The following is a 17,032-nucleotide window of genomic DNA, read 5'->3' on the forward strand; positions in this document are numbered from 1 at the left end:
AATATGCCTGTTTGCTTATAGGCTCTGCTAGCATACCGGCTCAGGAAGAAAGTAACACTATTGATTGTTGGCTCGCTAGGCCTGCAGAGTAAACTGGACTACAAAAACCATGGATATTTATGAAACGCTTATGTACTTCTTATGAATGTGTTATGTATGCTTATGAATGCGTTATGTATGCTTATGAATGCGTTATGTATGCTTATGAATGCGTTATGTATGCTTATGAATGCGTTATGTATGCTTATGAATGGGTTATGTATGCTTATGAATGCTTTATGTATGCTTATGAATGGGTTATGTATGCTTATGAATGCATTATGTATGCTTATGAATGCATTATGTATGCGTTATGTATGCTTATGAATGCGTTATGTATGCTTATGAATGCGTTATGTATGCTTATGAATGCGTTATGTATGCTTATGAATGCGTTATGTATGCTTATGAATGCTTTATGTATGCTTATGAATGCTTTATGTATGCTTATGAATGGGTTATGTATGCTTATGAATGCGTTATGTATGCTAATGAATGGGTTATGTATGCTTATGAATGGGTTATGCATGCTTATGAATGGGTTATGCATGCTTATGAATGGGTTATGCATGCTTATGAATGGGTTATGCATGCTTATGAATGGGTTATGTATGCTTATGAATGGGTTATGTATGCTTATGAATGGGTTATGTATGCTTATGAATGGGTTATGTATGCTTATGAATGGGTTATGTATGCTTATGAATGGGTTATGTATGCTTAGGAATGCGTTATGTATGCTTAGGAATGTGTTATGTATGCTTAGGAATGTGTTATGAAGTACTTCTTTACGTACCCTTCAAATGGAGTGTTAATAATGAATCACCTTGTATGTTTAATCCTCATTCTAATAGCTCTTTGTTCTTAAGGAATACAAACAAAACAAAATAATGACATTTATCTACTTTCAACACAAATTATCTCAATGTGTTTTCTTTCAACAGTTGGACTGATAAGATGGTTGCAGCTGTGAGGAAAGTGATAAGGGGGGGGGGGGGGCTGTATCAATGTGTAAGATACAAAATCACCAAATCATCCACTGGTATCCTCCTGTCTCTGGTACACCCCTGCTCCAACCTAACACGTTCTACTGGGGTTTGTATCATCCTGTCTCTGGTACACCCCTGCTCCAACCTAACATGTTCTACTGGGGTTTGTATCCTCCTGTCTCTGGTACACCCCTGCTCCAACCTAACATGTTCTACTGGGGTTTGTAACATCCTGTCTCTGGTACACCCCTGCTCCAACCTAACATGTTCCACTGGGGTTTGTATCCTCCTTTCTCTGGTACACCCGTGCTCAAACCTAACATGTTCTACTGGGGTGTGTATCATCCTGTCTCTGGTACACCCCTGCTCCAACCTAACATGTTCCACTGGGGTTTGTATCCTCCTTTCTCTGGTACACCCGTGCTCAAACCTAACATGTTCCATTACATCCATCTTACTCACTCCTGTCTTCACCTCATCCATAATGCTTTTATTTTTATATACGATAAGCATTTCATTTCTGGCTCATCTCTTTCTGACCTCACCACATTCACCAGGCAGGCCACATGACTCACTCACTCCTCCATCCATCCATCTCTCTTTTCATTAAAATCACTATCTCATTCTCTTTCACCTCTGGTCTCCTCCCTTTCACTCGTTTTGTTTTAATGACACTCCCTGGCCAGTCACCACTCCTCCCCCCTACCTCTTCTTCACCCGCCCTTATCCTCCCTTTATCTCCATCTATCTACCCCTCCATCTACTCCTTCATCCCTCCCTCCAGTGAAGAGGTGGAATGCAGGGCCACATTCCTGGCTTAATGAAGCTGGAAGCTTAATATTGTTGGAATCCCGGGCAGACCCAGACCAGAGAGGTGGAAGGCCCCCACACACCACCGCAGGCACTCACACAAAAACAAAAGAGCTCTTGTTCAAGAGGTGAGCCACACAAGATTACCAAGACATTTCAACATGGCAGAACAAAGAGAGAAAGACAGAGAACAGGAAGGAGAGTGAGAAAGAAAGAGACAACGAACCCAGTTGTTTAGTTCTATTATGTAAACAGACTGCTAGTAGAAGGACTGGAGGACTGGAGGACTGGGGTGTTGGTGACTGGGGTGTTGGTGAGGTGACTGGGGTGTTGGTGACTGGGGTGTTGGTGACTGGGGTGTTGGTGACTGGGGTGTTGGTGACTGGGGTGTTGGTGACTGGGGTGTTGGTGACTGGGGTGTTGGTGACTGGGGTGTTGGTGACTGGGGTGTTGGGCAGAGTAAGGCTTGGTTGGGCATGGTAAGGGGTGGGCGGATGGGCAGGGTAAGGGGTGGTTGGGCAGGGTAAGGGGTGCGTGGTTGGGCAGGGTAGGTCTCAGAGGCCTGGGTCCACATTCATAAAGCGTTTCAGGAGGAGTGCTGATCTAGGATCAGATCCCCCCCCGTCCATATAATCTAATTTACTATGATGTATAATGTAAACTGATCTCAGGACATCACTCCTACTATGAGGCACTTTATGAGTGTGTCCTGGGTTAGGGCTGGTTTTGGCCTGTGTAGAAGCTACAACTTACCCTTCACCACTGTCAGGCCAAAGAAGTGCAGCTCTTTAATTCCAAGGAGCTCAGACACCTGATTGAACACATCCTGCCCTGTGGACTTGACCTGAGAGAGAGAGGAGAGAGAAGACTGTTAGAAACAGGGTGACTGTAACAGGGTGACTGTAACAGGCTGACTAACAGGCTGACTAACAGGCTGACTAACAGGCTGACTAACAGGCTGACTAACAGGCTGACTAACAGGCTGACTAACAGGGTGACTAACAGGGTGACTAACAGGGTGACTGTTATAAACAGGGTGACTGTTATAAACAGGGTGACTGTTATAAACAGGGTGACTAACAGGGTGACTGTTATAAACAGCGTGACTAACAGGGTGACTGCTATAAACAGCGTGATTGTATTAGGGTGACTGCTATAAACAGGGTGATTGTAACAGGCTCCCTGTGTTATAAACAGGCTGACTAACAGGGTGACTAACAGGGTGACTAACAGGGTGACTAACAGGGTGACTAACAGGGTGACTAACAGGGTGACTAACAGGGTGACTAACAGGGTGACTGTTATAAACAGGGTGACTGTTATAAACAGGGTGACTGTTATAAACAGGGTGACTGTTATAAACAGGGTGACTAACAGGGTGACTGTTATAAACAGGGTGACTAACAGGGTGACTGTTATAAACAGGGTGACTAACAGGGTGACTGTTATAAACAGGGTGACTAACAGGGTGACTGTTATAAACAGGGTGACTAACAGGGTGACTGTTATAAACAGGGTGACTAACAGGGTGACTGTTATAAACAGGGTGACTAACAGGGTGACTGTTATAAACAGGGTGACTAACAGGGTGACTGTTATAAACAGGGTGACTAACAGGGTGACTGTTATAAACAGGGTGACTAACAGGGTGACTGTTATAAACAGGGTGACTAACAGGGTGACTGTTATAAACAGCGTGACTAACAGGGTGACTGCTATAAACAGCGTGATTGTATTAGGGTGACTGCTATAAACAGGCTGACTGTTATAAACAGGCTGACTAACAGGCTGACTGTTATAAACAGGCTGACTAACAGGCTGACTGTTATAAACAGGCTGACTAACAGGCTGACTGTTATAAACAGGCTGACTAACAGGCTGACTGTTATAAACAGGCTGACTAACAGGCTGACTGTTATAAACAGGCTGACTAACAGGCTGACTGTTATAAACAGGCTGACTAACAGGGTGACTGTTATAAACAGGCTGACTAACAGGGTGACTGTTATAAACAGGGTGACTAACAGGGTGACTGTTATAAACAGGGTGACTAACAGGGTGACTGTTATAAACAGCGTGACTAACAGGGTGACTGCTATAAACAGCGTGATTGTATTAGGGTGACTGCTATAAACAGGGTGACTAACAGGCTCCCTGTGTTATAAACAGGGTGACTGTTATAAACAGGGTGACTAACAGGGTGACTGTTATAAACAGGGTGACTAACAGGGTGACTGTTATAAACAGGGTGACTAACAGGGTGACTGTTATAAACAGGGTGACTAACAGGGTGACTGTTATAAACAGGGTGACTAACAGGGTGACTGTTATAAACAGGGTGACTAACAGGGTGACTGTTATAAACAGGGTGACTAACAGGGTGACTGTTATAAACAGGGTGACTAACAGGGTGACTGTTATAAACAGGGTGACTAACAGGGTGACTGTTATAAACAGCGTGACTAACAGGGTGACTGCTATAAACAGCGTGATTGTATTAGGGTGACTGCTATAAACAGGCTGACTGTTATAAACAGGCTGACTAACAGGCTGACTGTTATAAACAGGCTGACTAACAGGCTGACTGTTATAAACAGGCTGACTAACAGGCTGACTGTTATAAACAGGCTGACTAACAGGCTGACTGTTATAAACAGGCTGACTAACAGGCTGACTGTTATAAACAGGCTGACTAACAGGCTGACTGTTATAAACAGGCTGACTGTTATAAACAGGCTGACTAACAGGGTGACTGTTATAAACAGGCTGACTAACAGGGTGACTGTTATAAACAGCGTGACTAACAGGGTGACTGCTATAAACAGCGTGATTGTATTAGGGTGACTGCTATAAACAGGGTGACTAACAGGGTGACTGTTATAAACAGGGTGACTAACAGGGTGACTGTTATAAACAGGGTGACTAACAGGGTGACTGTTATAAACAGGGTGACTAACAGGGTGACTGTTATAAACAGGGTGACTAACAGGGTGACTGTTATAAACAGGGTGACTAACAGGGTGACTGTTATAAACAGGGTGACTAACAGGGTGACTGTTATAAACAGGGTGACTAACAGGGTGACTGTTATAAACAGCGTGACTAACAGGGTGACTGCTATAAACAGCGTGATTGTATTAGGGTGACTGCTATAAACAGGCTGACTGTTATAAACAGGCTGACTAACAGGCTGACTGTTATAAACAGGCTGACTAACAGGCTGACTGTTATAAACAGGCTGACTAACAGGCTGACTGTTATAAACAGGCTGACTAACAGGCTGACTGTTATAAACAGGCTGACTAACAGGCTGACTGTTATAAACAGGCTGACTAACAGGCTGACTGTTATAAACAGGCTGACTGTTATAAACAGGCTGACTAACAGGGTGACTGTTATAAACAGGCTGACTAACAGGGTGACTGTTATAAACAGCGTGACTAACAGGGTGACTGCTATAAACAGCGTGATTGTATTAGGGTGACTGCTATAAACAGGGTGACTAACAGGCTCCCTGTGTTATAAACAGGGTGACTGTTATAAACAGGCTGACTAACAGGCTGACTGTTATAAACAGGCTGACTAACAGGCTGACTGTTATAAACAGGCTGACTAACAGGCTGACTGTTATAAACAGGCTGACTAACAGGCTGACTGTTATAAACAGGCTGACTGTTATAAACAGGCTGACTGTTATAAACAGGCTGACTGTTATAAACAGGGTGACTAACAGGGTGACTGTTATAAACAGGGTGACTAACAGGGTGACTGTTATAAACAGGGTGACTAACAGGGTGACTGTTATAAACAGGGTGACTAACAGGGTGACTGTTATAAACAGGGTGACTAACAGGGTGACTGTTATAAACAGCGTGATTGTATTAGGGTGACTGCTATAAACAGGGTGACTAACAGGCTCCCTGTGTTATAAACAGGGTGACTAACAGGCTGACTGTTATAAACAGGGTGACTAACAGGGTGACTGTATTAGGGTGACTGCTATAAACAGGGTGACTGTATTAGGGTGACTGTTATAAACAGGCTGACTAACAGGCTGACTGTTATAAACAGGCTGACTAACAGGCTGACTGTTATAAACAGCGTGACTAACAGGCTGACTAACAGGCTGACTGTTATAAACAGCGTGACTAACAGGCTGACTGTTATAAACAGGCTGACTGTTATAAACAGGCTGACTAACAGGCTGACTGTTATAAACAGGCTGACTAACAGGCTGACTGTTATAAACAGGCTGACTAACAGGCTGACTGTTATAAACAGGCTGACTAACAGGCTGACTGTTATAAACAGGCTGACTAACAGGCTGACTGTTATAAACAGGCTGACTAACAGGCTGACTGTTATAAACAGGGTCACTGTATTAGGGTGACTGTTATAAACAGGGTGATTGTAACAGGCTGCCTGCTATAAACAGGGTGATTGTAACAGGCTGCCTGCTATAAACAGGGTGATTGTAACAGGCTGCCTGCTATAAACAGGGTGATTGTAACAGGCTGCCTGCTATAAACAGGGTGATTGTAACAGGCTGCCTGCTATAAACAGGGTGATTGTAACAGGCTGACTGCGATAAACAGGGTGATTGTAACAGGCTGACTGCTATAAACAGGGGGATTGTAACAGGCTGACTGTTATAAACAGAAAAACACAGAAAAAGTGAACTGATCTCCCAGACATGGTTCTCATGTACAACTCCATACCTTTTATAGTACGGGACTAGAAATACTCTAGATACATTACTGGCCCAGGACTAAAACCTTCCAATGAAAAGCGGTCCATTGAACCCCCCTGGCTGACTCATGGAATACCTCCAGAATCAACAGGAGGAGTCATAATGGGACGTGCTCACCCCCACAGTGATGTCCAGCTGTTCTTTATTAGGGAGCAGAACACACAGGGTTCTCTCCTGCTTGGTGGTGGAGACAGACATGGTGTCTGCAATAAGTGTCCTCTCCTGTCACTCCTTCAGTCTCTCTCTCTCTTCTCTCCAACGATCTCCCCACTCCTTCACTTCTTCTTTCTGGTTAGGGGGAATGTGTCGTTCATTTTCTGCTGTCTAAAAAGACAAATAGAGACAGAGAGACGTTCTTGAGTCATAAAAGCTTTAAAGACGTTGTAGACGTAACACCAGGCCTAACATAGCAATAACAGAGAACATCATGGTTATAACAGAGAACATCATGGTTATAACAGAGAACATCATGGTTATAACAGAGAACATCATGGTTATAACAGTGAACAGCATGGTTATAACAGTGAATAGCATGGTTATAACAGAGAAAAGCATGGTTATAACAGAGAAAAGCATGGTTATAACAGTGAATAGCATGGTTATAACAGTGAATAGCATGGTTATAACAGTGAATAGCATGGTTATAACAGTGAATAGCATGGTTATAACAGTGAATAGCATGGTTATAACAGTGAATAGCATGGTTATAACAGTGAATAGCATGGTTATAACAGTGAATAGCATGTTATAACAGTGAATAGCATGGTTATAACAGTGAATAGCATGTTATAAACACACAAAGCATTAAACATGGGACACATGGGAGTAGCACTGAAGAAAACAGATTTATAGATTTCCTTTTTCAACAGGATCACATTTTGGGCTCCTGAGTGACGCAGTGGTCTAAGGCACTGCATCTCAGTGCTAGAAGCGTCTCTACAGACCCTGGTTCGATTCCAGGCTGTATCACAACCGGCTGTGATTGGGATTCCCATAGGGCGTCCCACAATTGGCCCAGTGTCATCCGGGTTAGGGTTTGGCCGGTGTAGGCCGTCATTGTAAATAAGAATGTGTTCTTAACTGACTTGCCTAGTTCAATAAAGGTTATATAAATAAACATATATAAAGTGTTTGATCCCTTTCAGACATCAGTCTAACCACAAAGGCCACTTGTATTTCCATCTACTTTGTTGTTGATATTTTTGGGATTGACTCAAAGGTATTCACTCAATCAGCCTAAAAAGAAAAGGCCAATCCGCTATCTGGAGGAGAATAAACAGCATGGTGAGACTGGCGCATTCCTCCTCCATTACCATTATCTGGACAAGTCCACACGGGTACTCCCTGCTCCCTGCTCTCTGCTCTCTGGGCCCTGCTCCCTGAGGCCTGCTCCCTGAGGCCTGCTCTCTGGGCCCTGATCTCTGGTCACTGCTCTCTGCTCTCTGGGCCCTGCTCCCTAAGGCCTGCTCCCTGAGGCCTGCTCTCTGGGCCCTGATCTCTGGTCCCTGCTCTCTGCTCCCTGAGGCCTGCTCCCTGAGGCCTGCTCCCTGAGGCCTGCTCCCTGAGGCCTGCTCCCTGAGGCCTGCTCCCTGAGGCCTGCTCCCTGAGGCCTGCTCCCTGAGGCCTGCTCTCTGCTCTCTGGGCCCTGCTCTCTGGGCCCTGCTCCCTGAGGCCTGCTCTCTGGGCCCTGCTCTCTGGGCCCTGCTCTCTGGGCCCTGCTCTCTGGGCCCTGCTCTCTGGTCCCTGCTCTCTGGTCCCTGCTCTCTGGTCCCTGCTCTCTGGTCCCTGCTCTCTGGTCCCTGCTCTCTGGTCCCTGCTCTCTGGTCCCTGCTCTCTGGTCCCTGCTCTCTGGTCCCTGCTCTCTGGTCCCTGCTCTCTGGTCCCTGCTCTCTGGTCCCTGCTCTCTGGGCCCTGATCTCTGGTCCCTGATCTCTGGTCCCTGATCTCTGGTCCCTGATCTCTGGTCCCTGATCTCTGGTCCCTGCTCTATGCTCTCTGGTCCCTGCTCTATGCTCTCTGGTCCCTGCTCTATGCTCTCTGGTCCCTGCTCTATGCTCTCTGGTCCCTGCTCTATGCTCTCTGGTCCCTGCTCTATGCTCTCTGGTCCCTGCTCTATGCTCTCTGGTCCCTGCTCTCTGCCTGATGGAGCTCTCAACTGGAACGGGACTCGAGAGATAAGAGTCTTGGTGCCTGGAGCCGGTCGTGTAGTTAAAGCAGCCGGCCTCAGCAGCCGGTCGTGTAGTTAACTACACGACCGGCTGCCTTAACTACACGACCGGCTGCCTTAAGGCAGCCGGTCGTGTAGTTAAGGCAGCTGGTTAGATGCCCATGCCTACGTCATACTATCAAATCCCAGTCCCACCGTTCTTCTATAGCCTATACTAAACCATATCTACAGCCCCTCAATCTGCCTCCCATTCATTCATGTCAATCCCTTTTGATAAGCACACACAAATACGAAAGGGGTGAAATTCCCATGTGAAACCACACAGGCCCTTTCCTCCCCAGGTCTGGCCCAGAGCCGGACTCTGCAAGGCTCACATCATTAATCTGATTCATTGATTTGGCGAGATCAGGCTCTTTGTTAATCAGCGGTGGATTGTACCAGTCAGGGATTTGGGTCGGTCGAGGGCAGAGGGGCAACCCCAAAACACGGCCTTCCCAGTGATAATGTTCTGTTGCCAAGATGCTCGAGGTAAGGCAAATGAAAACTGAAAACATTTTAAAGCTGTTCACCGAAAACAAGTGGCTAGTGGCAACTAAACTAACAATCCAAAAACAACAACTTCCTCTGTGATCCTAAAAGGCCTCTGCTGTGGTCTGGTCTGTTCTGTTCTGTTCAAACACGTTACCCACCTCCTGCATTTAGAAAAGTGGCTTGATGTTAAACACACACCCGTCGTGACATGATTCAACATGTTTTTTTAAAAAGTGCATCACACCTGTTATGATATTCACTCTATGTTATTATTCCCACTAACTGACACTCGCCCATGGGGTCATGAGAATTAGATCAGACGTCAAGTAGTACTGGTTCCATTCTGCCAGTCTAATGTACCTGAAGTATTAGAAAGAAAACACAAGGTACTTTACTAGGTGTGTTTACGTCCTCCAAGGAGGAGGAGCAATAAGCACTGTCCTTTATAAACATTATTGCACTTACTCACCTCCAAGAATTAAAGTCCAATCTGAAGGTAGGTGTAGGGGCGTGTGTGTGTGTGTGTGTGTGTGTGTGTGTGTGTGTGTGTGTGTGTGTGTGTGTGTGTAAGAGATAACTCCTGAGAGGTACTCTGGACAGCATGTTCAAACAGAGTCTCACACCTGCCACTCAGAAGAACAGCACACAATTCAGCAGGAAAGTAAAACCTGAAAAGCCAGCCTTGTTCTGAGACATTTGACTGTGAAGTCATACTATCCCCCAGGGCCCAGGCAAAACTCTGATTAAAAACTCACGACAGTCCTAGACTATACAGGAACCTGTATGTACTCAGGCAGCCCCCACTACTGTGTGAACATCCCTTGTTTGGAACTTCCGTTTGATTATTTTTGTTGGCATTTTGCATCTAGTTGTTTTTGAATAATCATGTACTGCCTACCTCACAGTAGGCATAACCTTTTCAAAGGCCCAATTTCATCTCTCTGTAAAACCCTGGTGAAGGTGAGGTCCACGGGCCAAAACATTGGTGTGGAAACCATTCAATTGTGGGGAGCATCCAAGCATTCAAGAGAATGCTGTGTCTCAACCGGTGACGGGCACAACACAAACACCTAAGACAATGTCAGATCGGGTCTAAGCTACAACATGCGTGAAAAGCAGACATCTGAGATGATCTAAAAACGATCTGCCTCTTATTCATCTGAGATGATCATAACCACATTTTTTTAAATAAATAATCAAATAGTTCAACAACCCTCCCTGTTTGTAATCAAATGATATCAAACTCAACCGTTTATCTTTGTCATTGCAGAAGACATGGATTTCTCATGGTAGGACGGGGTATGCAAAATGAGTCACGTTTCAGCACCTCTATCTCCTGAATGTTTCCGGCACTTTCTGACCACGGGCAAACCTGTTTGGAAGCATTTGTTCAAACCTAAAGGAGTGTAGTCATAAAGAGGTCTGAGAAGCCAGTGACAGACACAAAAGCACACCTTCAGAGGCAGTAGATGACCATCTGACTCACGCTGCAGAACAGTGTGGCAGAGGTGAGTTGAAAAGAAAAGCCTGACTGACGTTGAGTACAGCGTTGGTTTTACACAGTGTCCAGGAATGTGAGCTATGCATAAGACAAAGTGAGTTAACACTTAGAATTGTACACGCATTAATTCCTTAGACTAGACGGTTCAATCCTTCGTCACAGTTTCTGTTGACAAAGGGAACTTTGGCCCAATGGTTTTGAATAGATAGATGAATAGATGAAGGATGCAACGAATGGACTTTGGTGAGTCCTTGCATTCATAGCTCTGTCTATGCATTTTTGAGGGGTTACATTTCTCCAGCCCCATCCCACAGTTGTACCAAAAACGTGGTGGTGGAATTCCAGATGTCCCCTTTAAAATGTGGAGCAGTAAGATTGGAACTACATATTGTGTGTCTGATAGGCTTGACAACACACAGGAAGTATTCATACCCCTTGACTTATTCCACATGTTGTTGTTACAGCCTGAATTCAAAATGGATTAAATCTATGTTTTCCCCTCACCTATCGACACACAATACCCTATAATAAAAATGAAATACAGAAATATCTCATTTAAGTAAATACTTTGTAGTAGCAACTTTGGCGGCAATTCCAGCTGTAAGTCTTTTTGGGTAAGTCTAAGAGATTTCTAAGTTAATTTCTTTGCCACATTTTTGGCAGCTTTTCTTTAGTGCCTTATTGACTGATGTTGAGCACATTTAGGTTAGTATTAGTATTGTATTGTGGAGTAACTACAATGTTGTTGATCCAGCTTCAGTTCTCATATCACAACCATTAAAACTGTAACGGTTTTAAAATCCCCATTGGCCTCATAGTGAAATCCCTGAGTGGTTTCCTTCCTCTCCCGCAACTGAGTTAAGAAGGACATCTGCATCTTTGTAGTGACTGGCTGTATTGATACACCATCCAAAGTGTAATTAATAACTTCACCATGCTCAAAGGGATATTCAATGTCTTCTTTTTACACATCTACCAATAGGTGCCCTTCTTAGCGAACTCCCTGGTCTTTGGGGTTGATTTGTGCTTGAAATTCACTACTCAATTCAGGGATTTAAATCAATTCAGGGATTTAAATCTTATAATAAGTTGCATGGACTCATTCAGTGTTCAATTACAGTGGTTAAAATGACCTTGGTAAACCACACATACAATTATCTGTAAGGTCCCTGAATTTAGTAGTTGTTTACTCCTGAACATATTTAGGCTGGCCATAACAAAGAGGTTGAATACTTATTGACTCAAGACATTTCAGCTTCTCATTTTGTATTAATTTCAAAAGTTTTATACAAATACAATTTCACTTTGACATTATGGGATATTGTGTGTAAATCAGTGACACAAAATCTCAATTTAATATTCAGGCCGTAACACAACACAATATGGAAAAAGTAAAGGGGTGTGAATACTTCCTGAAGGCACTCTACCTTCCACCTAGTCTTATCACTTAATATCCCCATCAAGTATTAATCAGAACAGTTACAGTCAGAGCCAGTTTAAGTATGAGTCTCATCTTACACTCACAAACAAGTCTGCTAACAGGGCAGGCTGACGTGTGAAATTACCTCACTCCTCCTCCCCTTCAACATCCCCTTAGTCTAACCAGAGTGACCTCAGAATTGGCATCCAGACCTAGTTTCAAATACTATTTGAAATCGTATAAATAATGTAGTTTTTTTTTTTGCTTTACCCTGTATGGGATGCCAGGTGGGCGAGGCCAGGTGGGCGGGGTTCCCACTTCACTTTTACCACTTTTCTATCAGTTCCATTGCAACAGGTTCAATCAAGCACAGCTAAAGTATTTGAACGATTTAAAATAGTATTTTAAGCCATGTTTTCCTCAGACCTGGCATCACATGAGAGCAGTCAGCCCAGACATATGCAAGGCCTTAAATCCCGTTCAAGACGATTACAACCCCTTGTTCTTAGCATGTCCTTAATGTGCAGACCACTGCACCACCAGACCGACCGCTGCACCACCAGACCGACCGCTGCACCACCAGACCGACCGCTGCACCACCAGACCGACCGCTGCACCACCAGACCGACCGCTGCACCACCAGACCGACCGCTGCACCACCAGACCGACCGCTGCACCACCAGACCGACCGCTGCACCACCAGACCGACCGCTGCACCACCAGACCGACCGCTGCACCACCAGACCGACCGCTGCACCACCAGACCGACCGCTGCACCACCAGACCGACCGCTGCACCACCAGACCGACCGCCGCACCACCAGACCGACCGCCGCACCACCAGACCACCAGACCGCCGCACCACCAGACCGCCGCACCACCAGACCGCCGCACCACCAGACCGCCGCACCACCAGACCGCCGCACCACCAGACCGCCGCACCACCAGACCACCGCACCACCAGACCGCTGCACCACCAGACCGCTGCACTCTACATGCCATCTGCATCTCAAATGGCACCTTATTCCCTATTTAATGCACTACGTTAGACCAAGGCCCATAGGGCTCTGGCCAAAATTAGTGCACTATATAGGGAATAGGGTGCCATTTGAGGTGCACATTGGACTACTGCACCAATGCACTGTAGTGTTCAAGCCCTTTAAGGTGCAAAGAGCTGCCAACGGACTGCGCTGTTGAACACTTTGAACAGTGAAGTGAACACTTCAGTGTACCGGTAGAATCTCGATGAGGGGACTGGGGAAGCATACACACACAGTCACATGAAACACACACACACACACACACACACACACACACACACACACACACACACACACACAAAACCACCAGACCGAAACTAATCACCTCATAACCATCCAGCATTCCAATCTCAGATGAGCAAGGCATCCATTTCATGGTGCAGAGACTAGAAACATTGAGAGTGATCAACACTACAATCTGGGGGTTTCCAAGGAATATGAGAGTAACATCCAATTATTACACAAGGAGAGAGCAAGAGAGAGACAAAGAGAGTGAGGGACAGAGAGAGACAGACAGAGAGAAAGAGAGAGAGAGTGAGGGACAGAGTTAGGGAGAGAGATATGTATGGAAGGTTGAGGACGTGGAAATGTGTATATTTTCTGTGGACGCTTGGGGTAACAATAATCTTAGTTTTTTTTAGAACTAATCATGCAGAAAGCAAAACAGAGAGCTTGAACACAAACAGCCCTCTGTAATATAGTGTACAACACTGTTCTTCAGAACATAGACAAGGGTTTGAGAGGAAGGTGTCATTGAAGGAACCTGGGAGATTAGAGAAACATTTCATAAAGCATATCCAAGTAGCCTCTGAGCAATAGAGGCTATGAGCGCACCTGCATACAAAATAATAATATTCACACTTTCCTTGCTGAATGCAAATGTACACCCAACCTAGTTAAAAGTGGGACATCAATGTGATATAATTCAATTAGAGAATGATATCACATTGGAGCAGGTGTATGTTTATCAAAATGTATTCGATTCATAAAAATGTATTTATTAGGCAACGTTAGAGCATACTAAGCAGCCTACAAACTAAAATAGTAGTCGAACGAATGCAATACTGTATTGAATGAATAATGGAGACGTTAAACGCATCATGAACACAAATAAACAAAAACATTAACGTGGAATAGAAGAGCAACAAGTGCTTGCATGTTATGCCTATCGCCGCCCTAAATAGTTAAAAAAGTAACACTTACCGACAGACGAAACCAGCAAACACCTGAATATCTTAAACAAAACGATGTTGTTGAGGTTATCCAGACATAGAAATGAGACAAATTATCCGTAAAATAACGGAACGTAGTTTGAGAGTTTTGGCGGACAGTGAAAAAGTAACAACATTGGCGTTATGTTGAAAACTTTCAAGCTGCTCCTCCGCTGAGCCAGACGCTACAGACTGGACTATACCAACTGCAATTCATCGAAGGGGTGTATGTTTTAGCATAGTTTAGTAATACATTTCGTTTTCTCACTAAGAACTATATTGTCTATATTTCGCAATTAATAGAACAAATTCGTATTTACAATGACGGCCTATATACTTGTAACAATGTACTTTCTCATACTGACATAACGTCAATGTTAATCAACTAGGTTTGATATTCAATATTAGAATCAAACTACAAGTGTAGACCTTACGGTGAAATGCTTACTTACAAGTCCGTATCCAACAGTGCAGTTCAAGAAGAGTTAAGAAAATATTTACCAAATAAACTAAAGTAAAAAATAATAGAAAGTAACAGAATAAAATAACAATAACGAGGCTATATACAGGGAGGTACAGATCAGTTGAGGTTCATTTGTACATGTAGGTAGGGGTGAAATGACTATGCATATTACAATTACATTTGTGTTTGGTTCAATAGGTGAGTTGAGTGTGAAACCAGGATATCCCAAAGTACACGCCATGGAATGACTCGCTATAATTTATTGGCCACATTTTTATTGCATGGTAATCTGCATGATTCAGCATGATTGACAGCATGCTAATTTCATTACTCACCACTATAATATGCTAATATAGCTCATCAATGTGTGAAAGAAATATATTTTTAGAAATATTTAATGGAAATTATAAATTAGACATTCTTCGAATCCAATTAATCAAATTGAAATGGAAAAAAAGTCTAAAATTTGCCTCCATAATTTTAATTATATGAGAATGTATTTTTTAATTTGATGTTGAAAAATGAAGGAAGTCTAACCTTCCCTAAACTAAAAACACAACCTTGTACCTCCACCTTGTCCTATGCCATGGTGCATTCAGTTTCAAGCCTCATTAATTGTCTGGGGAAAGAATCCAGGGAATGCAACAATAATGAATGTTTGAGCCAGTCTGGCAGGGTTTACTCCAATAAGAGGCAGATTACCCAGATTAGCATTAGTTCATATGAGATTACAGCTAATTAGGTCCACAGTCCGAGACCATACTGCTGTCTCCATATCAACCTGTTGATTTCTATTGTTATCTAGTTTAGCTAATGGTTGTGATTAGATTTTCTAACAGATGCTTTAATGGTATAGGAGGGTTTCGAGGACACAGATTAAGGCTAGTCTTGAACTAATAGGTAATTTCAAGGGATATTCTCCAGAGTTAGATTACATGTTTAAGCAGTTTCTACTTTCCTGACAATCATCTGACACATATATACTACATAACACCTGTCTGAGAGAAAGAAAACAGCCCCAGTCCTCTTAACAAGCCTTAGACTGTGTGAGATGTTTAACAACTTTGCAGTCTGCTGGTGGACAGGATGTGTAAAAGAGGGTTTGTAAGGCCATGGATGGATAAACTGCCCCCAGGACTGTGATCTCTGGACAATACTGTTGACAGACTCACACCTGGTGTTGTTGCATTTTGTTTCCCTGGCCGTTGACCTTTTCTTCAAGTCAAGAAAAGATGGCCATCCATTGTCTACTTCCCGTCATCTCAGGGGGGAGATGAGCCTAATAACACCCCTCCCTCACCAAACCTCACCACCCCGTCACCCCTCATCTACCGCCCTCTGACCCCTATACCCCCACTCCTCTTTCTTGCAGTCAGCTAAACATAGTTTAGTCCCTTTGGAGGACTGTCTCATTTAGGAACACATTACATCATCCCACAATGCCCCTCTGCTCTCTGAAAGGGGGTGTCGAGAGAGGAGAGACTGGGGTAAAAGGGGAGGCGTTTGTGTAGTGAGTGTGTGTGTGGAGAGGGAGGTCAATCGGGACTCCATTGTGTTACCATGGGAGACAACATTCCTAAAATCAGCTGGTTGCAACAGGCTTTTATAATTGACTCCAAACAGGGGCAAGGGAGAGAGGGGTAAACTAGGCTTTTAGACACTGAATAAATGGCATTTGCCTACGAAAAATGTCCATTCACACATTCCTAGGACGGTTGACTGTCGTTTGTATTTACACCACAACCTCAAATAATGAGGACCGTTCATCCCAAATCCATCAAACATTTCAACCAGAGACACTTTATTTGATGGCGGAATAAAATGGCCTTATTTGTTTTTATCCTACTCCATTGCCATTTCATTGTCAGCCATCTTGCCGTTGTCATGACAGTTCCATAAGGAGTTGGCATCCAGGCTAGTCCTCTTCAAGTCTAAATAACCTTTTCTGGAGATGGAATAGATTGAAAACCATACCACTCCCTATTGTTTTTTTCTCTGGCAGGGACATGTGATTATCTTGCAGTGGAATCCACATACACTGCCATCTAGTCAAACATTTGAGTTCTTCACTTTCAACCAAATTGCATAAATGAGCAAAAAAAGACCAACAAA

General features: G+C 44.0%; 1 protein-coding gene across 1 annotated transcript in view; it reads right to left on the reverse strand.

The window, feature by feature from the left end:
* The window catches only part of LOC129844867 (FERM domain-containing protein 6-like), a 36,108-nt gene extending 21,437 nt beyond the window's left edge, over positions 1-14,671 (reverse strand). The window contains exons 1-3 of the mRNA XM_055913030.1: positions 14,450-14,671; positions 6,706-6,912; positions 2,592-2,682 (exon numbers count right to left, since the gene is read on the reverse strand). Of these exons, the coding sequence (XP_055769005.1) occupies positions 2,592-2,682; positions 6,706-6,786 (172 nt within the window). The 5' untranslated portion in view covers positions 6,787-6,912; positions 14,450-14,671. The remainder of the gene's footprint in view (positions 1-2,591; positions 2,683-6,705; positions 6,913-14,449) is intronic.
* Positions 14,672-17,032: the final 2,361 nt, after the last annotated feature.

The sequence above is a fragment of the Salvelinus fontinalis genome, unplaced genomic scaffold (assembly GCF_029448725.1).
Source record: "Salvelinus fontinalis isolate EN_2023a unplaced genomic scaffold, ASM2944872v1 scaffold_0244, whole genome shotgun sequence".
NCBI lineage: Eukaryota > Metazoa > Chordata > Actinopteri > Salmoniformes > Salmonidae > Salvelinus > Salvelinus fontinalis.